This window comes from Oratosquilla oratoria, chromosome 2 (genome assembly GCF_046742065.1).
Source record: "Oratosquilla oratoria isolate Oo_2021 chromosome 2, ASM4674206v1, whole genome shotgun sequence".
Taxonomy (NCBI): Eukaryota; Metazoa; Arthropoda; class Malacostraca; order Stomatopoda; family Squillidae; genus Oratosquilla; species Oratosquilla oratoria.
Window position 1 is genome coordinate 73,351,758 of NC_134778.1, and position 27,060 is coordinate 73,378,817.

The following is a 27,060-nucleotide window of genomic DNA, read 5'->3' on the forward strand; positions in this document are numbered from 1 at the left end:
ATTTTTTTGCTCGATATTTATTGCTCGATCTGTTAAGGATATGCTATTTCAGTGCATAATTTATGACATAAATTAATAAATGAATATAAATAACCATTATTAGCGTTGCGTAGCGCTGTTGAAAACACCCCCACATCCTCGTAACGCATCGCATCTACCATGCACCCCCCCCCCTAGCGTTACATACTCTTTGAATGGCCCCTTACATGTTCACCACTTTAATGCGATATTTTACTATTTGAAACAATTTAGATCATAGATATGACAATTTCTCTATCTTTCCACATGTTCGACACAACCCCGGATTCTAACCACATCGTCAATTTGATCAAGTGTATCGTCACGTGCTTCTGCAAAATCAGGCTCCATCATATCTCCAAATTATATTCTCAAAAAGTAACCGGTGTCAAAGTGAGGAAGGAGTTATCAAAACTTGTTTTATTCAAGCACCAATAACGATAAGCAGTACAGTAATCAAATGTTATAGGGATATTTATTCCGTTAAATGCTAGTATAGATCTATTATTATCCCTATAATATTTTGACTATATATCATTATCCCATTTGTTGTCTGTGTAACATTCCCTTGAAGTTATAATATATACTGGAATTATAATTTGTCAGTGCCAACTCATCCATATACATGCACAAGTTTATGTATATAAATGGTTATTTCTGTTAGAGGTAATAAATATCAATATTGTGATGATGCTATTTTGATATACACCTTGTATATGTATGTACGTACGTATGTATGTATATGGAGGGCCCAGCAGCGACGAATTGTGTGGCCATTATATACCCAATCATGCTTGGATCACAGGCCACGAGAGTAACACGACAGCTCCCATGACACTGATCTAAAAATGGTGTTATAATGACCGGCGGAGCGGTTCACACTAGCTGTTTTGGTACTTCCATTATGGCGGCCATGTCCCGCCTGCCGGCCTCACTCCTGGGGCAGCCCACGGCCCGTATACGCTATCCAGGTGTTATATAGATCAGTGGTTCGAACGTGTGGGAGGATTTTACCAGTAAGAACGTGAAAAAAGACACATACATATGCAGCAAACACTTCGTAGGTGCATCTGGACCTACTGATGACCACCCACATCTAATTCCTGCCCTCTCAAGTCCAGACCGGGTGAAGGTACGGTTACACTAGTCGACGAAAAGCTTGTAGTTCAATTTATGCAATCGTTCATCCTATAATAAGTGGGTACACGTAAGTCCAGCTTTACATTTTAGAGAAATTCCCACTAATCACGTAAAAGGAGATACAGCAGCCCCACCCTCTATCCAGAATAAGGAATCTCATTGACAGACACAATGCCTATGTCACTTTCTCAAACATTATATCCCAAGTAACTTTGAACGACTCGCGATCTCTCTAAAATGCATATTTGACGATCTTTGCATATCATATATACACACATACGCCCGAGGCTGAAATAATTTCAGTATCGATGCGCTGTGAGTCGTTACTCCAACTCTCATGAGCGGGGAGTTGGGTGTGTATATGCGTCTGTCACAGCATTACATATAGATCGGTCATATATAAGCTTTGAGCTCTCTTCCGGGAGAGCAATAGCTGTCGATCATGAGTAAATTTGCATGCAGATTCTTTTGGACCTAAACAAGTTAGCTCTTCTGCCACATTAGCAGCCACAACATTATCATTTATTGAAACCACATGGACAGCTCACAGTCCAACACGTGATCCAAGACCATAGCGAATCACACACACACACAAACGAGCTCTCTTCCGGGAGAGAAATAGTTGTCGATCACGAGTCTAAACATGATCCAAAGACCATGGTAAATCACACACACAGATTATTGAACACTAGGCAGAAGATATTTGTCATCCATAGAAAATGGTTGACTCAGTGAGAGAGTGAAATTATATTATCATTATTTCTTAATATAGTCGAGACACCTCATATACCAAAGCGCCTCTTGTGGTCGTATCTTCCCTATTGGAGCATGGATAACTTCCGTATCCCACTCCATTGCGGCAAAAAAAAAAAAAGTGTAGATATCAACCAAATGGTGAAGAGTTTTCGCGCGTAAGAAAAATTACCAATGTTTACATGCAGCAGTATTCAAACGACTGTTTGATTATTGACTTTTTTTGTTTCAAGATAACTTTATACTATCAAATAATGTATCTCTTATTACTGAATAAATTGTACGTTTTTTAATATGTCGTAAATATGAATACTCTTAACATATATCTTTAGTTCTTTTCATTTTCTTACACACATTCTTCCCCTCCCACAAAAACTGATCCCGCGCGAACGGGTGGCCTTACCTAGCTAATCCATAACCAACACAGCGCTCGCAGAGGTCAGACGTCGCTCTCCGCTCCAGCACACTCAACAAGTACCCAGCAATCTTCGCCGGCCGGTGGCGGCGAGGAGACTTTTCTCCTTTGCTGCTGCCGGTCTGGCACAAGGCTGACCTCTTCGTTGGCGTCGGCAGGCGGGTTTACACCAAAGACAAATACACACATTTCCCAAGTCACGTAATTATATGCTTTCAGAGTTGTGCTTGGAAGAAAAGAGATACACGCACACTTGCTCGCTGGCTTAGCAGAGGTCTTTCATCCAACTCTGATTCAGAGCCCTTAACTCTTCGCCGGCTGGTCGTGGGAGAGGAAATGGGGAGCCTCTCTTGTCGACCGGCCCGCACCCACGCCCTGGCCTCTTCGGTGACGCTGGCGAGCGGGTTTACACTTCTGACAATTATACACAATTCCCAAGTCACGTAATTCTCTGCTTTCAGAGTTGTGCTTGGAAGGAGAAAGATAAAACAACACCCACCCACCTGCCCATCCACCCACCCTCGCACCGCCATTGGATCCACTCTCCTGACTACACTTCGGATATCGCTCGCTCATCGCTCAAGCCCAACCTGGGGCTAAACAGGAACGCTCATGCCCAACCTGGGGCTAATCAGGAACGTGCTACCTAGCTGGGGTTAATCAGCATCTGTACACGCGGGAAGTGAACTCTACTCACTTCCCGTAAGATACATACACACCTCTCACGAACATAACCACGCCCCACGCACAAACATCTACACGTACTTTTTCTTCGACTAAAACTCGCTTCCTTTCTAACTTTCTCTTATACTACATCTTCTCATTTCAGTTTACCTCCCACTAAATATTTTCCCGTTTTTCCACCTTTCTCTACTACTACGCCTCCTACCATTTTCTCAACTTTTGGTGATTCTAATCCCAGGCGTCGGCGCTGCCGTCCAAGTTCCCTGCCTATTTCTCCCGAGCCACGACCACCAACCGCCCCTAATCGCTCACGTAAAAGCGCATTGGCAACAGCCCTCTATTATACACTACTATCTTTTCATTTTCTTATACATTCTTCCCCTCCCACAAAACCCGATCCCGTACGAGCGGATAATCTTACCTAGCAAGTCGCAAGTTTCTTTCCCTCGGATTTCTTCCGAGGCGTCCAACCCAAATCCTTCAACGTTGGACGAAATCCATCCCTAGGCTCGGAACCCCATCCACCCGTTGACTAGGGTAACTATATCTTTAGTCCACCAACCACTGAAACGGTACAATGTTGTCCAATTCAGATTTAGATATGGTTTACTCATTCATTGTCAACTACAGAGCCTCAGAGGCTTAGGCTTGCATGACATTGGTAGGTTAGGCCTACTATGACTATTAAGTTGACGGAGTTCTCTGCAGGCAGTTTTTGACCTTGTTTGCGTCGCATTTACCAATGTCGACTGTTACAGCCAGTGATGTGTGTGCACTCACTCTAAGTCTAACACAATATTTCACCCTCAAAAATTAAATTATAAAAAATGCCTGGCCTAATCACATTAATAATATTTGGATTAGAATTTGCTGTAGCCTATGCAATATGCATTGCATAGCATGCAATCAGCAGGCCTCCGTTGAATACGTCCTGTAGCCAGTTTGATGAAAATAAACACTGTTAAAGAAGGCTACGACCTTGAAAGCCTTACATAACTGCAATGACTGGGTAATGCGACACATGGGGACACTAACATGAAATAAAGCCTAGACATGCTAGAGAAGAGACCACTGCGGCCATATAATGCCGTGGAAAATCGACTGTACCTTTTCACAAGTTCGGCCTTGTTTCGACTAGGTTTCAGTCCTCGACACTCCAACCAACGCTGCAACTGAACGTTGAAATAACTGTCAATACGTTAAATGTCGACCTTGGTCCCAGGGGCATCGTCCTCAAACAATAAAACCTTTGAAAATGGGTCACATGTCACCATTGTTAAGTCTTTTTTCATACAACATGCATTGAAGTCACCATGCAGTTAGATTTTATTTATCAATTTTGTCACCCCTTTCAGTGATCCGAAAACCGCATTTAACTCGCCTCTTACGTTTTTTTTTTTACAAGCAGAATAACCTAGATATTATAGCTCAGTTGTTCAAATTTAACCCTAGGCAAATTTACAAGTAGGTATGATTGATGAAAAAAGATGGAATAGATAAACAATCTGCTGTATCCCCTACTTTGTCACGCGCCACAAGCCTCAACTCAAAAAGCGTAATCTGTTTCACAACCTCAAAACTTGCACACTCTTGTACTTAAAAAAATGCGTAGTTCCCAGTAAAACCATCATGTGGTCACTTTTGTCATGTGCCTGTTATAACTACTCATGTTATGACATGGGAAATACTTTGGTTTGAATTTAGTAAATGGAAATTCAAAATAAACAAATCAAATATATTTGATTAGGGCAGCAATTTTATGTTTATATTCCTTCTTCGGTTGAAGGGTATTTGTTTATTCAACCACTCCTGTACTCCTGTTTATCTTTCGTTGGGAGTTCTATCCCATTTTCATAGTGACTCACAATAGACGTCTCGGAATATGCCTTAAATTAAGCCTGTAATGTTTGAATGTAATAAAATTACATTACTTTTGTAAAGCTGCAGTCACCATGTTTTATTCAAGGGTCCTTTTGTAAATAATTAACATGTTATTTTTTTTTATAAAAGCGAAACCGATTCAAGTATCGCGTAATGTAATAATGTATTGCCATTATCAAATGATCCCGCCTACGTGCAGTCATACGAACGCAGTCCAAGTTGTTTTGGAAACGTGAAGTTTATTGTTGAGTGCATGTCGGACAATCAAACCTCAAGAACATTTAAAGTTGTCATTAATAACAAGTTTTATTGAATAGTTAAGGTTGATGTCTAGAAGTGCAACATCATGCCTACTTTGAAATTTACGGAGGTTATTACATTTTCAAGTGAAGATCCCGTAAGTTCATACACGTAGATCGTAACCTGCTTTCCATCTGTTGTGGGAAAGGTTATCAAGCACAATTTAGAGTAGCCATTAAGAGCTCAATTTGGCGATGTCATAGGACTTTCAAGTAATATATATGCATATCAATAAGCGTAAAGGCCCAGGATGTCGTCCCGGTCATGCATACCAAAGTAGACTGCAGGTCTGCAGGGTTAGATTAGTTTCTCTGCATGATTCATGAAAGAAGTGATAAAAATAAAAAATTGTTGCCTTTTTTTAACATAATCATCCTTACTTTGGGTGGTACATGTTAACTTACAAAATAGTGTGGGTGTTCTTTACTGTATAAGGTTTCTGTTACAAATACATTGTAATTTTCATTATGTATTGATAGGGTTTTGGACATTGTTTATTTTCACCTTGTTCTTTCATGGATTATTAGGCTTGTTTTTTCTTAGAAAGTTATCCTTAATATCTAACAGTTGCAAACTAATTATAGGATCAATCATTCCATGGTGTAGTGACAAACATGTAGGAATTTTAAAGACTGACTAAAAATTCCCTGAGGTGGGGCTCAAAACAAGAAAACTACTTATTTCCCCACTATTGCTTGAATAGCTAAGCATGATTCCTAAGTAACTGGCAACAACCATTGGATTGAACCATAAGTCATTAAAGGAGGAAACATTATGTTGGTGGGTAAGGCTAGAATGGGGCAGTGTAAGTTAAGGTGCAAAATATCATCTTGTAGTGATTAAATTAAGATGAATTTTGCCATTCATTTCCTAAGTACAAATAACCTTTGATGGACACAATCTATAGAGCAAAAGTTTATCTGTACATATTCATTCACTAGACATGGTTTTCTTCAAAATCAAATGCACATATAATTTATATACTGACAGATGTGTATCAGAATAGGGTTTAGCTTTTTCTGGGCTTTGAAAATATACTAGCCAATATTTCTAGGGGTAAATAGGCCACATGTTGTTCTCTATTGTGCTTGATAAGTGGATTCTGAGCTTTTGAGTTGTCACCTTATCAAGGTGTTGGATTAGGTTAGCATCTCAGGTTAAGTTTGGGTATGTATTTCTTATATTTTATGAATTAAAAAGTGATTACAAAGGATTACAAAGGCGGAGCATGCCGACAGGAGACCTTTTGATCCATATCTAGGTCGGATGCAAAAAAAAAAAAAAAAAAAATCATATTAATAATAAAATAATAAATAAAAACTATTATAATGTAAATAACAAATAAAATACATAAATAAATGCATAGGTATAGTTAAAATAATAAACAAACAGGTAAATAGTAAATAATAAATTAACATATAACTAATAATAAATGAAAATCACAGACAGACAAATGATAACAAAACAAAAACAAATAATATAAGATAAATTATAATCATTACAGCATCTTACTTAAGTATTTATCTAAATGATGCATATAGGATGGGAGAAAGAAGACTGCTATAACATGATACATTGTTTTTGAAAATTGTAAAACTGTGCTGGTCTTGTCTTCACTTAGTTGTGGGTTTGAATCACACATTTCTCCCTGATTCCTAGCAATGACTATTACTTGCCCCAATAGTCATAAGTGCATGAGGCAAAGGTGACAACTTTGGCCACAACTTCACTCCTCTTGGCTCAGGCTCCTCACCACCTTCTGCCATATCTTGCCATAGTGGCCAAATATAGAGCATTGCTTACAGTGCAGTACTGATATTCTCATCTTCATTTACCTTGTTCTATGTTGGTATTGTTCTAAAGCTGATACTGGTGAACACATTCATGCTAGTATGGTTCTTGTTTATTGTTGAAAGGATGGCAATTTGGCTGGCTTTCAAGCAATTCCATTGATTTCATAATAGGACATATGACACAAGAGGACCACTGCCCATTTCTGATGCCAATGTTTGTCATGGGAGGGATGGCAGTTAGATAGGCTTTCAACAATTGTTAGGTCACCAATGTTCATATGTCCTTAGTTTCAATGCGCAAGAGATTGTTTGTGATTTACTTAGTCTTAGCCATGGTTAGTCTGGGAGGGGTAGGGGAGCAGATTGCATTACCAAATGGGACCACTATACTACAGGAGTGCTTAAACCATTATCACTGGTTCGGCCCAAGTGAATATATTTTGTATTACTCTCTGGGAAGAGTAATTGTAAGCCAGTGTAGTAAGTATAGTATGAGATTCTTTGTGTCTGTGCTGGTTGTATGTATCGCAATAGGTGTCTGATACCAAGTCAGTTCTCTGTTGTTATTTTTTCAGTGTGGGGTAGAGACCTAGATGTAGGTATGCCAGTACATGTCTTGCTTGTATTACGATTGATTTTTAGGAAATTTTGGTAATCTGGCAGACACTTGTATTATGATCTGAGTGCATGTATGTACTTGTATGGAAATGTTGTGGGTTACTAAAGGTAGAATATTATAGATATAAGATAAATACTGCTGGTATTTTTTGTTGTATTTAGTGGACTGTTTGCATGATGTGAGAGGTGGGAAGGTTAAGGGCTCTTGCAAAGAGCTGTATGCCAGTCATTCTCATGTGCTACTCTATTGGAAGGATATTAGTTTCTGAGTGTAGCTGTTTTATTGACATTATTTTAGTGCAGCCAGTTACTGTACTTAGTACTTTATGTTGTTTGTGGTATGTCATTCAGTTGATTCTCAGCCCTGAAAAAACAGGAGTAATTTGTGTTCACACATTAGGTTATGTTAGTTCTTGAAATATTCATGGCTATGTTACCTGCTCTTTGAAATACCCCTTTAGCATGTAATCTTGATTAACTTAATCTTTTACCTATTGATTTGGTGTCATGAATAAACAAGAGTTGATTAGCTATTATCATTTCCTCAGAACCATCCTGCAGACAACCTTTTGAAAGCAGATACATATCGAAAATGGAAATGCACTGCAGCACTAACAGACAAGCAACCAACAGTAACCTTAAAACTAGAAAAACTCAGCTTCATCCGTGCACTGGACATTGGCAATGAAGGATCAGCATTTGTTGAAGTTCTTGTTAGCCGAGAGGGCTTGACCAACTTTGAGGTAAGTTTCTGCAATTATCAGTTATGACTGTTAGTTGCAATTAAATGTTCATGATTTACCTACATGGAATTCCTGGTGACCTTACATAAGAAAACAGAAATAAGATGTGGAGAAAAGTTGGTAGGAAGTGATGGAGAAGATAGTAAGTTTCTGGACTTCATGTGAAGACCAAGTACTTGTTGCCCTTAGTTTCACTGACTGGAAACCTGTATCCCCACAGTAGCTAGCATTATCTCTTGGTCCTTTCCCTCAGCTCTCTCTGTGTAGACATATTCAACTCTTTTCTTGTGTTTAGTTTACCTAATTATATGTATCTAAATGTATTATACATGAAATACATCTATAAGGTCCTTTTCTTACTCTCCAATTATCATATCTAGATTAAGATTCATGCATCAGTCTCTCTGTGTCAAAGGCCAGGTGGAGGAGGAAGTGTTAGGAGAGGGAGGGAGTTATTCATTAGTCCAGCTCTGCTTTTATGAAGAAATGGAAAAAAAATAATCTTGGTTGACAGATAGATATGGGCAGGGCTGTCAAACTCATGGCCGATGGGCTAAATGTGGACCACGGGATAGTCTTAAGTGACCCAAAAGGTGACGAGATTTTTCAACTCAAGTTACTATAATTGCTATAACTGAGGAAAATGTAACTAAACTGTTAAGATGAGACGTAATAACTTTTACTTTTTATTTATTCATATTATTTTATTATTATTATTATTATTATTATTTTTTTTTTTTTTTTTTTTTTTTTTTTCTCCTATTATGGTCTTCAAGACCAAGTGCATAATTGGCCCATGAAAGGATTTGAGTTTGATACCCCTGGTCTTGAGACCTATGAAATATTCACATTTCTTATTGTAATGGAAATTTATTTTTCATTTCTACTTATATAGTTCACTGTAATAATCTCTCTCTTTTCCATTTTCAAGGTCTTGTTGGTTGCATCATCATTTATGAGTCCTCAAGAGGCACGTAATGCAAGCAATCTCAGTCGGGTACGAATGTTTGGATCTGAGAAACTTAACAAAAATGTTACCAGTCAGAAATGGGACAGAATCAAAGTTGTATGCACACAACCTTTCAACAAAAATATACAGTTTGGTCTGTCATTCATCACTGTGCAGGGAGATGAGGTAAGGATAGTATTCTTCATGACAGCTGGCAGCATAAAGCCAAGGATTAGCTGTTTGTTTACTTAAAAAATATACATACATACATATACCAAAGGCTTCTTCACCTTGACAAGGGAGGTTAGCCAAAGTCAAAAGGCATGATTCCTCTCCCACCCATTTCATCCCCACCCACTTCACTCCCATTCATCACCTCAAGCTCCCTCCCTCTTTTCTTGGCTCCTCCAGGATGACGGGTCATCCCTGCATCTTGGATGAGTTGATGGAAAATAGATATACTCAATATGTTGTTCTTATATTAGCCATGCTGATCTTGATAATATTTAAGAACCAAACATAGTACTTGTTGATAGTAAATGTGCAAGACAGATGTCAGAATCTTCTCCATACTGAACATCCTCCAAACCAATCAATACTCCCCTCCATCTGTAGGTGTAGCCTTGAGAGGCTGGCACTGAGTTTCTGGACTGGGGCCAAGATATCCATCATTTTTTACTACTTTTTTCTCATCATTTCATATAAAGAGAGCTGACAACCTTTGACTACTTTTCTCCTTCTCCTCTCCACTGCCAAAAATGCAAAGTATTGCAAAAAATGGTAAAAACAAGTAGGTAAATATATAGACACGAGATCATTAAAGAAGCACTACTCTCAAAGTCAACAAATTTGGTACTAAATCAGGTGCTGCCTCATATAATCCCAGAAGAGAAAACACTCCCTAGACATAAGAATAACAAGTACTCACCATCACTCAGATCATCAACTAGCACTAAAAGAGTACCAACACAGAATTGACCTGGAAATAAACAGGGCTGTGGAGTCAGAGTCGTGGAGTTGGAGTCGGAAGCAATTACGGTCACTGGAGTCGGAGTCGGAAGCAATTACGGTGTCACTGGAGTCGGAGTTGGTAAAAATATACCGACTCCGACTCTAGTTAAATTTACACTTTATAATGCCTTCGTTTAGTCTGTAGAGTTATGCAGTGCACACTCCTTGTAGATTATATTAAAAAAACAAAAAATTATAAAATGTAATAAATCTCATCGTCTTATCTTTGTGGTCATTCCACTAAACCCTCAAAACGTCCTTGTGCAATGCTGGCTTTCAAATTTATACGTAGAGTGATAAACATCCAAAGTATTGCTTGAATAAATTAGATAAACACCTCCATTTTACACCTTCTGTTGACACACAGCCACGGGAGCTGTAATATTCCTGTCAAGTTCCATATGCGTCGTTTCCATCACTCCATCACTTCAGTGGTTTCTCCCACTGCTGCGTTGCCAAACAATAGGATAATTATGATTTCAACTGTAGACTAACCCAATAATACTATCTCTTCTCTCCTTTCCCCTTCTTTGTCCCCTCTATACTTTTTAACATTGAATTATTGAAATAAGGATAATTAAAGTTAGAAAAAAAAATTCACGTTTCAAACATGTTCAGCTGTATCTTGTATTGTACTTGTATTGATAAGATCGGTTCCAGAACCAGAGTAATGTCCATCGCAATAATCGCATAGCAGTACCAGTATGTAGTTAAATGAATCACAATGGCAGACAAGACTGTGAGAATAAACACCTTGTGAGATTGAAACCTTTATTGGTACTACGTTTCGCTTGTTACAGCTTTTTCAAGTACACGCGAAACGTAGTACCAATAAAGGTTTCGATCTCACAAGGTGTTTATTCATGTAGTTAAATCAAGAGGTACATTATAGAATCTTTATTTTACTGAATTTTCTTCAATATCCTTTCAAAAAATCTCTACTTCAGTAATAAAGTATTAATGAAGAGTTCACATAGGAAAGCCACACTATAACATATATCTTTATTCTTTTATATAAACCAGTTATAATGATATAAGTCTTCTCAAGATTGGAGCGTATGTGTGTTGTATAGGCTTTATAAAATATGTAGGCCATAATCAGTTAATTACATGAAGAGGAGTCAGTCAGAGTTGGAGTCGGAGGTGTCAAAAATAGAGGAGTTGGAGGTTTTGTGTTCCAACTCCACAGCCCTGGAAATAAATATCGTAAACTCCAAATACAATCACTAGATGAAAAAGACAGGGCACATTATTTTACATTGCCTTAATTGGGGGGAAAGGGCCTTTTAGTATATGAAGAAGTGTAAAATGTTTTGTCTTTCAGACTGGTAAAGATGCTGATACACAAAACATCAAATTAGGTGCATTTACAATCAAACCTGAAGAAGATGAAAGCAAAACCAGTATTTCTATTGGATCTATATTTGCCAGAATGAAAGAAAAAGGAACTGAATCAAGTTCAGGTAAGCTGAATGTAGTTTTGCTTTAGAAAGGTTAAGTTTTAGTAGTGTACTCATGGTGACGGCAGTTCAAACTCTGCTCCCAGTGAGTTGGACCAAGGACATGGTTCATTTAAGTTCATACTACTAAGTCCTCTGTAAGGGGCACTCTCCTAGCCTCCTGATAGGGGAGAGTTTTGCTCTCTTAACCTCTTCAATATGAGTCAAATTCTCTTGTGCAGCATCACATGCCTAATAAGATGAATCACACTACTTGCATTATAAAATATAGTCACTGCTGTATTGTTCATTTTCACTCTGAGTAATAATACATACATACATATACCAATGGCCATTTCCCCCTTACAAGGGAGGTAGCCAAAAAACAAAAGCATAAAATCCACTCCCACCCATTCCATCCCCACATACTCCACTTCCATTCCACTCATCCCCCTCCCTCCCTCTTATCTTGGCTCCTCCTGGATGACGGGTCATCCCTGCATCTCACCCACTGCCCTGGGTCAGAAGCAGTGTAGCAAGACACAGCATATCCAGAGCAAGGCCACTGCATTTAACTACTTTGGTACATGTCAAATTCTCACGTGCAGCACAGGCTGCCATATGTGCAATTCATCACACTTATCACATTATAAAATATAGTCACTGCTGTATTACTCATTCTCTTTTACTTGAGTAATAAGAAACACAGAAAACATGATCAAACCAGTTCACAGAATCTGGTGGTATCTCATGCACAACTACAAAAAAATGTATAATCAAGACGCCAATGCCAGTATCCTCGTGTCCCCATTTGTGCCTCATGATGCCTACATAGGCATCATCATACTGAAGTGGTTAATTGGCAACTCCCCTCTCTGTCCCCTCATGCAGGAAAAGAGAATGGGAGAAATACCTTCAGGCTGCATCAAAATATCATTCCCACATACTCCCTCATCCCCCCCATCCCCCACCCACTCCCATTCTTCACTCACCCCTATCTTCTGTCTTCTCCCTTCCTTCCTCAGCAGACATTCCCCTTTTTCCCAGTGCCCCTTTTACCCCATCCATCCATCCATCTCATCCTTGGTTGTCCCCTTATATTTTCTTCCACCTCTGCCTTCCACACTTCTATTGCTAATCTTTCTTCACTCATTCCATCCCAATACTCTTCCATCCATCCTATCTCCCAACTCCCTTTCCACCCCCCACTCTCCTCCTTGCCTCCTCTTTTCTCACTCTATCATGCTTCTCAGGCACCTCATCTTAACCCCTTCAATACGGGCCACATCGCACGTCTGGCAGCATTAGCTGCCAGACGTGCAATGTTGTGTCATATTCTCTCATTATAAAAAATAAAGTCACTGCTCTATTGCTCGTTCTCTTTCACCCGTGAATTTTAATAACCATAGAAAATATGATGAAGCCAGTTTACAGAGTATGTGGGTCACGCAGGTACGACTACAATAAATATAATCAAGACGCCGACGTCGGCATCCTCGTATACCCACTTGCTCCTCATGACGCCTACGTAGGCGTCACCGTATGGAAAAGGTTAAACACATTAAAACTCCTCCTCTCTTATGTTCCATGTTTCTGCCCCATACATTGGTGTTGGCACAATCACAGAAAACCTGATCAAACCAGTTCACAGAATTCGAGGATCACTTAGCTACAGCTACAAAATAAATGTAATCAAGATGCCGATGCTGTCATCCTTGTATACCCACTCGCCCCTCATGATGCCTATGTAGGCGTCATTGTATGAAAGAGGTGAAACCCAATCATCATTATCATCATCATCAGTAGTGTACTGTGCAATTCTATTCACATATTAATGATTAATTATGTAAGAATGACTTTAAAATTAATGGTTGATATAGAAATTTGAAAACTTGCAAATCCATGACTGTTTTTAGTGAATACACATTATTATATCAGTTAGTACTCAAATTGTATTTTGGTGGTGTTCATGTGCTGAAACTGAAACATTTGTTTTTGAAGTTAATCATTGCATAGGATGTTCTAGGTAAAACTAGATTAGGGAGCATCACAAGAAAGTAGTTTATTATACAGTAATCCATCCTATATCCAAACTAATTGGGCCACAGAAGGAATTAGTGGTATACAGTATTCATAAATCATATACTCTAACAATGGTGAGGCTCAGATATGGGAGGGATTACATGGAATGTTTATTGTAGATGTAGAATGGATTAGTTTAACCATCTTGAAACAACTTTATTTTCCAAATAGATGTTATATCTTGGAGAAACTGAAACTTTATTAATATAGGGATTGGTTTTCATGTGTAATCACTGTTTTGCAAGACTTTTGAAAGATATTAAAGTGGTAAATTTTATTTTGATAATATAGACCTATTTTCTTTGGAGTTGATTGTTTCCCCTGGTGTAGAGCTTGGTAACCTGCCTCTTAAGAAATGTAACAAGTTGTAGTCATTGGCCAGGAATGTTGAAACTTTACACTTGTGATATTTTAATTGGAGCACAGTGTAAATATCTTTATTTCTTTAGGCGCAGCAGCTATTCGAGCTGCTGGAGCTGCGGCTGCAGCAGCTGCAGCAACAAAGAGAAAAGCTGATGATGCAAATGCACCAGATATTGGTTTTTATCAGCTGAAGAAGAAACCTGCTGAAGGTAAATGCCATTCATTTTATTATGGCATGATAAAATAAAAACTGTATTTTAATTACCATGGTTCAGGGTTGGGCTATTTATGTTTATAATCTTTTGTATTACAAGGATAAGAGATGAACTAGATGCTTAAACACATCTTTACCTAAGTTTGTATCTTCATACACAAGGAGCTAAGATAAAAAGGGGGAAGCAGATGGATGAAGGGTGGGTGCATGTATTTGTATTCCCTCTTTCTTTCTCTCTCCAGTTCAGTAGTTTTTGCTGCTTTCCCATACAAATTATTTTCTTCAATTTCCTTCATCAAGGTCAAGACCACAATTCCACTAAAAGAATAAGAATATATATATTAACTACAGAATAATGAATTGGAAAATGTTTCATTTAGCTTAAATACAAGATGTTTACAGATTGTGGGCTTATTAAATATCCATATGGCTGGCTCTTTGTTGCTCTCAGTATATGGTGGATTTTGGTTTGATTATTGGAGTAATAGTGTATATTAAATTATTGTTCCAATAATAAGAATGATTGAAGAAAGTAAAAGAGGTGTGAAGGGCAGAGGTGGATGGAATGAACTTGAGGGGATGACAAAGGATGAAATGGATGAATGGGGTGAAAGGGGCTTTGAGCAAGAGGGGACTGTCTGTTGAGCAAGGGAAAGAGAAGGCAAGGGATAGGGGTGAGTGGAGAATGGCTGTGTATAGATGATAATTTGATGCAAAGAAGGAAGAGGGCAGGGGATGGGTGGGGAGTAGCGAGTGATTGAGTGTGAATGATATTTTGATGTAGAACAAAGGAACTTCTCCCTGTGAGGGGGGATCACTAATTAAGGGAAGCAGCCTTGCTGTGGATGTACTATATCTTACTGCATTACTTCTGACCCAGGGTAGTGGGTGGGAGAAGGGGATGACCCTTCATCCATGAGGAGCCAAGACAAGAGGGAGTGGTGGAATGGGTGGGAGTGGGTGTGTGCCTTTTGATTTGGCTACCTCCCTTATACATACATATACCAAAGGATTTTTCCTCCTTGCAAGAGGGGTGGCCAAAAAACATACATACATACATATACCAAGGCTTTTTCCCCCTTTCAAGGGAGGTAGCCAAAAAGGGAAAGGCATAAAAACACTCCCACCCATTTCATCCCTAAATACACTCCACACTCCTCCCACCCTCCCTCTCATCTGAGCACCTCCTGGATGACGGGTCATCCCTGCACCTTGCCCACCGCCCTGGGTCAGAAGCAGTGTCGCAAGACACAGCACATCCACAGCAAGGCCGCTTCATTTAATCAGCGACCACCCCTCTCCGTCCCCCCTTGCACATAAGGAGAGGACGGGGAGAAATCCCTTCGGGCTGCGTCAAAATTTACTCACACATACTACCTCACCCCCCACCCCCCCACCCCCGCCCATTCCTCCTCATGCAATCACAACATCATCCATATACAACCATTCTCCACTCACCTCTGTCTTCCGTCCTCTCCCTTCCTTCCTCAACAGACATTCCCCTCTTCCCCAAAGCCCCCTTCACCCCATCCATCCACCTCATCCTAGGACATCCCCTCATGTTCACTCCCTCCACATCTGCCTTCCATACCTCTTTTACTAGTCTTTCTTCACTCATTCTTTCCATGTGTCCAAACCATCCTAATATTCTTTCATCAAAACTAAGGCATAAAATCCATTTCCACCCATTTCATCCCCAGATACTCCACTCACATCCACCCCACTCCCTCCCTTTTATCTTGGTTTCTCCTGGATGACGGATCATCCCTACATCTTGCCCACTGCCCTGGGTCAGAAGCACTGTCGCAACACACAACACATCCACAGCAAGGCCATTTCATTAAATTGGCAATCCCCCCTCTGTTCCCTCATGCAGAAATGGAGAAGACAGGGAGAAATCTTTTTGGGCTGCGTCAATTTATTTTTCACACATACTTCTTCACCCCTCATCCCCGACCCACTTTTCATGCATCACAGCATCATCCATACACAACCACTTTCCGTATAATGGGGGGAAGCCCTTGGTATATAGATAGATAATTTGATATAGGAGCAGTATTGAAATGTATATGTGTGTGTCTATATTAAATTGTGAAATAAAAGGGGTTGTTCTAATGTAGAGGTTCCATGCTACTATGTACTAAGGTCTGTAATGATAATATTTATCAGTAATACTCTATGTTGATTTTATATGGTTTGTAATTTCTCACATTGCAGAGAGAGATGTACTTTCTTCAAAGGCAACCAGTAGTGGTGCCACAAGTTCAGTATCAAAAGGTGAAAGTGCAAATGGAATGTTAAACACTTCAAGCTCAAAACACACAGATAAGGAGAAGAAGCATGAAAAAGAAAGTTCAAACAAAGAAACACACAAGAAGAAAAAGGAAGAAAGATCATCAAGAGATGAAACACATGAGAAAAAGGCAAAAAAAGGACCAGTTTCTCCATCTACTGCTTCATCTTCAGCTGAGCCCAAAAAGAGAAAAATGACGAGACCCTTCACTGGGCTTATGAGTGATGTAGTGTTTGTAATGAGTGGCTACCAGAACCCACAGCGTGGTGACTTACGAGACAAGATGGTGGAGATGGGTGCCAAATATAAACCAGACTGGGACTCGAAATGCACACATCTCATGTAAGAATAATCTCCATATAGATTTTGGAAACAATTTAGAAAAGATGTATGATGTTTCATTGACTGTCACTGGTTTCTGTGAATGCATGTGGCCTTGCTAGTAAGAAAAGTGAAGGGGAGAGGAAAGCATTTTGGATTAATTATAATAGTGTGTAGAGAATTTTGGGTAGAATGTAAATGTAGTGGTGTTGGGGATTTCACTGCTAAGGTAGATAAGCCAATAGATGGAGAGGTATAGGATGGCAGATAGGAACTGTAGCAAAGATGCTAGAGATGTGTATTGAAAGGGAAATGATAAATACAGTGTTTAAGAAGAGAGACAAGCATATATATGGGCCAGGCTGGTCCATGGAAGGGTAGGCAAGAGGGCATTAATGGACTATAGTGGAACCCAAATGGAGGATTGAAAATTCTGGATGTAAGGGTATTCATAAAGAGAGCAGTGGATTATCAAATCATTATATGGTAGAGATATTGAGAGTAGAGGTAGAGTGGAATGGAAAAAATCAAAGAGGCAGAGAAATGCTGAAGGTGAGAAAAAAAAAAGGAGAGAAAAGATAACAGGAGAATCTGAGAGAAATGTGGATGGTTGTAAAGGCTAAAATAGAATGATTTTGTTTTAAGGAAGAAGTAGTAATGTGTGGAAAGATGATATGTAGGATGAGGAGGGAACAAGGAGAGACAGTTAATGTTAAGATGAAGGGGTTAAGCCAGTGGTGATAAAAAAAGATGCAAGCATATGAAGAGTGGTTACAGGGTAGAACTAAGGAAGAATATGAGGTACAGAAGACAGTGGAAGGGAAACACAAAGTGAGGGAGGCAAAGAGGAGAGGAAGTGTAAGGTAGGGGTAGGTGTTTGATGGATAATTTTAAGAAGTATTAACAAATTATTTGGAAAGAAACAAAAAGAGTGAGGTGGATGAGAATCAATCAATCTGTTGCCCCTGGTCTTTTGCAGAAGTGCTATGACTTGCTGTTGTGCTTCTGACCTGAGGGATGTGTTGGGGGAAAGGAATGATCATTTGTCCATGATGTGCTGAGACAGGAGGGGTAATGAGTGGAGGTAGATGGGGAGAGATGGGTGAAGGTACATGCTTTGACTCATCCACCCTCCTTATAAGGATAGCCTTTTGGTATGTGTGTATGAACAGGAACAAGTAGCTGTTTTTTGTCAGTAATGTCTAAGGTTAGACTTTCCATTTCTCTTCCAGTTGTGCATTTACAAATACACCAAAATATCAGCAGGTTAAAGGAAAAGGGAAGATTGTATCAGCAAAGTGGATTGAGGAGTGTCATAAAAAGAAGATCCGATATCCATGGAGAAGGTAGAGAAACATATACATTTTTTTTTTCTAATTTAAACCTATTATGCCAAAAATATGTATATATTTTTTTGCTTCTATAATTTGAATGTTAATATTGTGTATAACAGGCTGTTACCCATAAAGAAATTACCTGTCATATACAGTTGTTCATAAATGTACTATGTATTTTAATCATAAGATACCAGCTTCAGAAAAACAGAAATGAGACAGAAAGCGAAGATGAAATCTGGGCTGATGAGATTGTTCCCAAGTCGGAGTTGCCACAGGAAGAAAGAAGAGAACCAAGCACATCACAGACAAACTCAAAAGGGAAACCAGGTTTCTGCCATTTTTCCTCTGTATTTATACCTTGATAAAGACCTATATTATATAATCAGAAAGTTCTGTGTAAATCAACCATTTGACTCCATTGTATTGATTTTGTTCTGGTTGTTGCAGTGATTTTAAAGTAAAGATAACGGTATGGTTTGGGACATTAGTAAGTCTCAGTATGACTGATTTTTTACTACTTTGCTCCTGTTCTCACAGAGGATGAAGAATACTTTAAGGAAGAGACAGACTACAGTGATAATGTGGATACAGATGATGAAATTGAGAGGTAATGTAATTCATGGTGTTTTGATGCATAGGGTTGGATAGAGTGTGTGTGGGAAGATAACACAGGAAGTAAAACACAGATTAATGGATACAAGAAAGGTGGTTGGAGCACTTAAAGAAAGTTTTGAGAGAGGAGAAAAACAATTGTTGTATTAAGCTAAAAAAAAAAAAAAAAGGTAGTGGAGGGAAATAATTATTGCATCAAGATTCATTGATTGGAAAAATACAGCCCCACAGTGGCTGGCAACAGCTTTCAGGCTTACCAGTAAACCTCTCATGGAAGAAATATACTACATACAACATACTTATACCAAAGGCTTTTTCTCCCTTACAAGGGAGGTAGCCAAAAAACAAAAGCATAAAAACCATTCTCACCCATTCCATCCCAACATACTCCACTCCAATCCACCCCCTTCCCTCCCTCTTATCTTGGCTCCTCCTGGATGATGGGTCACCCCTGCATCTCGCCCACTGCCCTGGGTCAGAAACAGTGTTGCAAGACACAGCACATCCACAGCAAGGCCACTTCATTAAATTGGTGAACCCTCCTCTCTGTCCCCTCATGCAGAAAAGAAGACAGGGAGAAATCCCTTTGGGCTGTATCAATTTATTTCTCACATATACTCCCTCACCCCCATCCCCACCCACTCCACCTCATGCATCACAGCACCACCCATACACAACCATTTTCCATTCACCCCTATCTTTTCCTGTCCTTCCTCAACTGACATTCCCCTCTTTCTCAATGTCCCTTTTACCCCCATCCATCCATCCATCACCAGATGAAAATGGTAGGAAGAGGAGAGCAGTTGCCACTTGTCAGCTCCCCATGTGTGAAAAAGTGTAACAAATACAGTTTAAGTTTTAATAGAGAGATCTTGGTCCCAGTTCTAAGACGGGCTACACCTCTTGATGGAGGTGAGGGGAATGACAGGATTTGAAAATGGACAGCTTACTGTTCATCTTGCAGGACAACATGAATGTTCCTGTCATTGCTCATGGGCTCAGAAATTTACCTTACGAAGAGAGGCTTGGGCACCTTAACTTACATTCTCTGGAAAGACACAGAGTGCGAGGTTATCTAATAGAGGTGTTTAAGTGGATCAAGGGTGATACAAACAGGGTCATCATATTAAGACGACAGAGCAGGACTCGCAATAATGGATTTAAACTGAACAAATTTAGATTAAAAAGGAAATAGGCAAGAATTGGTTCACTAATAGGGTGGGCAATGAATGGAACAGAATTAGTAACCTTGTAGTGAGTGCTGAAATTATCAGTTGTTTTAAGAAACTGTTAGACAATTTTATGGATGGGGATGAGAGGTGGTAATGGACATGGAACTGTTTAGTGTAGGCCTCATGGTCTCTTGCAGTCTCCTTCATTCTTATGTACTTATGGTCCCTGAGCAGCTTTTATTTCTCTGATATGAAGAGGTATCCTACAACCAGGTACTGGCATATTATTCTTCACCTTTATTTCCAGTTAGAGAATGACTACAGAATATCTACTATGGTGTCCCCTCAATTCTTTTGCCCAGCTGCATATAGTTTTATTCATATTTCAACATCTTATGTGACATCTATTAATTTTTCAGAATATTGGCTCAACAAAAACATCAGCAGAAAGTGGATGACCATATTTCAAGAAAGAACAATTCTGATGATGATGATGATGAAAAGAAGATGGATAGTAGAACGGGAAGTGACAGGAGCACAGATAGTCAAGAAAGATATATAAAATACAAAGGGGAACATCACAAGAAGAAAAGAGACAATCATGAAACTGAGGAAAATCACAGAAAAACAAAGCACAAAAACAGTGAAGTGAAGGACAAGAATCACAATGTTGATAAGGAAAAACATGAAAGTAAAGAAAGCAGAAATGGCAAAGAAAATTCCAGAAATGACAGCAGAGAAGAAAGACAAAAGCACAAAAAGAAAGACAAACATAGACATGAAGAAAAGGGAAGATCAGAAAAAGAAAGATGTAAAGAACATGGAAGTAATGTTGATTTTGATGTGAAACAGGAAGTGAAAGAAGAAATTATGGACTCTGTGAGCACTGATGAGAGAGGAGGCAAGGAATCGGATGACACAAATGAGAAAGTGAATGGGCCAGTCATTAAAGAGGAAAGTGAGGGAGAGGAAGTGTATGAGGAGGACACTGATGTTGATGAGGAGAACAAGCCATACGTAGTAAGTTTACCTGTACAGTATTACATCTCTAGTTTGCATTTGAGTTATATACATAATTCACCATTAGAAATTCTAAATTTGGGATCTGCTTAAGATGCATGATGGGGGATCTGAAGATGGATGGAGGGAGGGATGAGGAGGTGAGGTGGAGGGAGAGGGATAGAAGGGGAGCTGGAAGATGGGGTTGACAAAAAAGTGCTGGGTTGGTTTGGGTATGTAGAAAGGATCAGTGAGGAGAGACAAGCAAATGGTATGTGGGGGCAGAGTGAATGGGGTGAGAGCTTAAGGGTAAAGGGGATTGAGATTAGGATGGATGGGGTGAGAGAGGAATGTCTGCTGAGCATGGAAAGGACAGGACAAGAGATGGGTGTGAGTGATAAGGGAGGGATCCAAGTCAAAAGGCAAGTACCCCACTCCCACCCATATATATATATATATATATATATGTACACTCCAATATGTTAGACTGTATATGAATACATGCATACAAATATCAAGGGCTTTTTCCCCCTTGCAAGAGGAGTAGCCAAAGTCAAAAGGCATAATTCCACTCCCACCCATTCTACCCCCCATTCACCACCTCTCCCTCCCTGTATATAAATAACTCATTTATAGACATATTAATGGAAGTGAAGGCAGTAAGGGGAAAATGGGTAGAGTATTTCAGTTGTTGAACATGGAGGATAAGAAGGTTTTGTGTGCAACAGTGAAAGATACCAGGAAAATGTGTGTGATGGGAGAAGAAAGTTATTGGGCTATAGGAAAGGATAAGGTACAAAGAGCATTGTAACTAATGAAAACTGGTAAGGCACCTGAGTTGATGAGTGTCACATGGAGTGTCTGACAAAGGAAGTGTTACAGTGGATTGGTTAGTGAGGTTGTTTAATGTGTGCCAGAGGATTGGAGAAGTGCATGTATGGTTCCATTATACAAAACAAAAGAGGACAAATATGAATGTAAGTTTAGAGGGATTAGTCTGGTAAGTGTAGTTGGAAAAGCTTATGGTTGGGCATTAATTTAAAGGTTTAGAAGAACAGTGAGTTTGTGAAAGGAAGAGTGTGTAAAGATAACATTTTTGGAACAAGGCAGATATATGAGTTTTTGGTAAAAGTTAAGGATATATTTTTGGCTTTTATGGATCTGGAGAAGGCTTATGAGTGGGATGACAGGAAGATAGGTCTGTGTGTGTTGGCTATTTTATATCTGATGTGGATGTGCTGTGTCTTGCGACACTGCCTCTGACCCAGGGCAGTGGAGAGGATGCAGGGATGACCCGTCATCCAGTAGGCCCCAAGATAAGAGGGAGGGTGGAGGGGAGTGGAATATGTAGGGAATGGAATGGGTGGGAGTGGTTTCTATGCCTTTTTCTTTTTGGCTACCCCCCCATGTAAGGGGGAAAAAGCCTTTGGTATATGTATGTATGATGTATAAACAGCAATTTTTCTTTTCTTACCCAAGATATGCATCACTTCAATTGGTTCTTTATTGTTGCTATACTTCTTTCAGAAAACTGACACATCAGAACTGCCTCTGCCAGAACTGGGTGATTACTTGAAGAACAAGCATTTCTTTTTCTACGGTGAAATGGCCAAGGAAAAGAGGAACTTGTTACAGAGATATATCATTGCCTTTGATGGGTAAATAATTTGAATGTTGTTTTCCCATAAGTTATTTAGATTTTTATACATTTACCTAATTGTATTTACCTAATTGTAATATACAGTAATAACAGGTTGCCAAAGTCACCCCAATAAGACACCTACACACAGAAACAAATCCTCCCTAGATAAGACCATACGAACATGGGTACATAGTTCTATGCAGGGGCACTTGAACACCCCATGTCCATCTCATCACATCACACAAGCACTACCAGCTGAATAGGGTTGGGGTGGCAGTTGACAACTGTCTAAAATTTCTTCCCAGAGAGATCTATGTGAGGGTCTGAGGACTATTACTAGGTGCTGTGGGGCTGCAGGTTTTCAAATGAGTGAAACTTAAAGTAACAATTAATTAATTTTGAATAATTTTTACTTTAATTTGTGAAACATTATTGGAATTTTTTTTTCTTAAATTGTTGGTTCTTTTTCTGCAGAATATTGGAAGACTACATGAATGAGGCTGTTCAATTTGTCATCACAGAATGTGAATGGGATGATAGCTTTGATGAGGTAAGATTTAATGATCAAATTGTTAATACTGCTTGATGAAGGAAAGATTGAGTAATGTTTATAAAGCTTATGGGTAATAGAAGATAATGTTGACTAAATTTTCTTGCTGAAGATATATAGCTCTAACCTCTGATAATTGCCATGAGAATTGAAACTATGTTCTTTGTACTGTGTGAATGTGAGCACTAAAGAGTCTGTGTCATCTGTGTGGTGTCTGCATCTAGTGGATATGATGACATTTGTGGGTTTCCTTGGAACCATGGGTCTTCTGCAAGAAAACAGAGGCAATGGGTTGATTAATTATTTTTTGTTGTGGGTTTATTTCTGGCAGCAACTTGATTTAGGATAGAGATATTTGATCCATTTTCTCATATTCCTCGCAGTTACATATTCTTAGGAACCAGTAACGGGAACCTACATGTGCTAGTCCTGCAAGATGGGCCACAGAGTTCCCCATTTTCAAAACCCTTCAGCCCCCTCACCTACAGCAGCAGGTGCAGCCCTGAGGCACTGATACTTAGTCTCTAGACTTTACACTTTTTCACACGTGGAGAACTGGCAATTGTTCCTCTCCCCCTACCACTTTCAATATGGGAAGAATGGGAAACAGAAGGAAGTGAAAAAATCCTGGGGCAACATATTACTAAACATAGCAATAAATAATATGTTGATCCAATGGGTGGAGGAACCAACATGATATAGAGGTGCAGATGCACCTGCAGGATTGGATTGGATCTTAACTAAGGAACCTGTGGTGACTAACTTTGAACTACTGGTATCCAATGGGTAACAGTGACCACATGGATCTTGAATTTACTCTGGAATTGGGGAAAACAGAGACAAGGAAGATGTAACTTTGTAAAGCCAAACTTAGCTAGACTGAAAAAATACTTTGAAGAGGCAGATTGCAGCAAGTTCAAAGTGGAAAAAAAGGGTAGTTTCATGAAAATTTACAATATAGTAGTAGTAAAGTATGTAAGGAAGATGAGTGGAATAGTACTTGAAAAGGACTGGTTAAGTAAAAAAAACTGTATTGGCAAAGCATAAAGGAAATGGTGGACAAGATGCAGGGATGACCCGTCATCCAGGAGGTGCCAAGATAAGAGGGAAGGTAGAGGGTGGAGGGGAGTGGAGTGTATTAGGGATGGAATGGGTGGGAATGGTTTTTATGCCTTTGATTTTTGGCTACCTCCCTTGTAAGGGGGAAAAAGCCTTTGGTATATGTATGTATGTATGTATAAAGGAAACAAAACATGGGAGAGATAGCAGAAAAGAAGAACCAGAAAGATGAATACAAAAAATGAATCTTGGAGTCTTAATTAGAGAGGATCCTTCCTCGTTCCTCCTAATCCCTCCCCCAAGTCTTTCATTGTCACTTTTACTTTCATACATTCTCCTTCCACATTTCCAGTTTCTGTGCTTCATATTTTGTTTAAAAGAAATCTAATTATTTTGTTTTATGTAATTTTTCAGGCTTTGAGTGACAACCCAAGTCTTCAATTTGTGAAGCCACAGTGGATCTGGAAATGTAGTGACAAGAAAAAATTGGTTCCCCACCAACCATTCCTTATTGTACCCAAAGACTGTTAAATGTATGTGTATTCTTGTGTGCAAATCATATGCCTAACATTAATGAGGTTTTATCCCTCCCTACCCAAAATTTATCTGATATCTGTTTGCTTTGATGCCAATACTATCCACTTTTGGTCTTTTAATTTGTAACTAGGACAAATTGGGATAACTCCAAAATCTTCTGGAGGTTTGATAGACAAGAAGATGAAGGTTATGTAAACATGATTCAGTTTTCATTTACACACAAGTTAAAATGTGCCACATGCTGTGTTACTTAACCCATTCAACTCCGATGACAAGATGTCTTGTCATTTGGTCAAATAAAACAAAAAATCATAAAACACCAAAATGTTTGATCAAACACCAGAAAAATATGACGTCAGTCCTCGCTTCGCTCGCAGCGAAGCGAGGACTGACGTCATATTTTTCTGGTGTTTGATCAAACATTTTGGTGTTTTATGATTTTTTGTTTTATTTGACCAAATGACAAGACATCTTGTCATCGGAGTTGAATGGGTTAATAATTTGTGTAATTGTATGGTATACTTCAAGGGAGTCATGGTGAAATATATTGTAGAAGGGAAGACAGTTGTTAATGCCTTGTCAATTTCATTTAAGTATATAATTTTGTACAAAAGTGGCAGTTGCCAACAAGTCAATTGGTATACTTCAAGGGAGTCATGGTGAAATATATTGTAGAAGGGAAGACAGTTGTTAATGCCCTGTCAATTTCATTTAAGTATATAATTTTGTACAAAAATGGCAGTTGCCAACAAGTCAATTGAAACAAACACTAAGTAAGTATGGAGCCTTTATAAGTATGACATTTTACTTGTTACAGTTTTTTCAAGTACTTAGAAAAAGTTGTAACAACCGAAATGTCGTACTAATAAAAGCTCCGTCTTCACATGGTGTTTATTTCAATAGATAAACTCTACCATACTTTGGGGGTACATATGATCTAAAATTGTACCTATCATCTTGTCATATATATCCCTTGTGACTCAGTGCAAAATGTGATTATGATAATTCATTTTTGTAAGATAGTGCAGACAAACTTCAGAACTTGTACCTTATCACATCAAGAATACAGGAACATCATGCTAGGATTGAATAGTTTTAGCATAATCTTGTTATTTAATAGTATTGCAAGATCTTCACATTTGAGCACATTTGAAATGATACAGTAGCATTGTTCAATACAGTACTGATGTTTTGATTTTTCTTGATGCTGGCACCAAATAAACAAGTCTGACAAATGTGCAGCATAATATTACCTTTTATATGATAATGTTCAAATCAGCAAGTATATGAAATAAAACCAGAAAGATTTAGTGATTTTTGTGATATAGTGCTGCCCATTTTTTGTGCAACCGTAATGTTCAAGATAAACCCATGAAATGTCCAGCCATGTGTCACTGTGTTTGTAGATATATTTGTCCTTTGTCAAAATATTTTTTTATATTGATGGATTTTTTTTTTCTTCCTCCTCTCAAAGGAAGTGAAATTTCCCTGTAATACTTCACGTTTAAGGGACCAATGATGGGTGACTACTTGTAGTGGTTCTGCAAATAGGACAGCAGAGCTGCCCATTTTCAAAACCTATCAACACCCTCACCTCCTTAAGGAAGAGGGCTAACACTCAGTCTCCAGACTATGCTTAAGATTTCTCTGTCAACTTCAAATGTACTTCTCACATCTTTTCACATGTGGAAAGCTGAAAATTGGAAGTTGCTTCCCTCCTACTACTACTTTCAGCTGGTAACAAAGAAACAATCCCACACCAATACAACAGATGACAGCCTAAGGAATCTTCTCAGAGAGATCTGTGGAGAGCCCTGAGTATCATTGCCAGTCATTGTGGGGCTGTGAGTTTTCATTCAGTGAAACTTGAAGTAATAATTGTTATAAGTATAATACTTCGTGTTTGTTGAATAATGATAATTCTTTCGCCTCTCCAATTTCTCTTACAGAAAACATGAATCCCAAGGGCAAGCCAGGCCCTTCCTTATATCTATGGTGACATCACTGAACTTATAATAATTGTTGCTTTGAGTTCCTAATAATGAAAACTTGTAGGTAGTGGTCCTTTGGCCCTTTCTTAGATCTAGAGTTGTGTGGTCCTTATTAAATGCTTTCTTCAAATCTAAGTATACACA

At 38.9% G+C, this 27,060-nt stretch overlaps 1 protein-coding gene across 1 annotated transcript; it reads left to right on the forward strand.

Annotated features, from left to right (window-relative positions):
* The first annotated feature begins 5,076 nt into the window (after nt 1-5,076).
* LOC143039985 (DNA repair protein XRCC1-like) lies at nt 5,077-25,236 on the forward strand. Its single transcript, XM_076210503.1, has 13 exons — nt 5,077-5,288; nt 8,151-8,345; nt 9,277-9,480; nt 11,630-11,768; nt 14,276-14,398; nt 16,621-17,038; nt 18,250-18,363; nt 18,542-18,681; nt 18,892-18,961; nt 20,558-21,158; nt 22,665-22,795; nt 23,254-23,329; nt 24,803-25,236. Exons 1-13 carry the CDS (start codon nt 5,238-5,240, stop codon nt 24,917-24,919), a joined length of 2,379 nt encoding a protein of 792 aa, XP_076066618.1. The 5' UTR covers nt 5,077-5,237; the 3' UTR covers nt 24,920-25,236.
* Nucleotides 25,237-27,060: the final 1,824 nt, after the last annotated feature.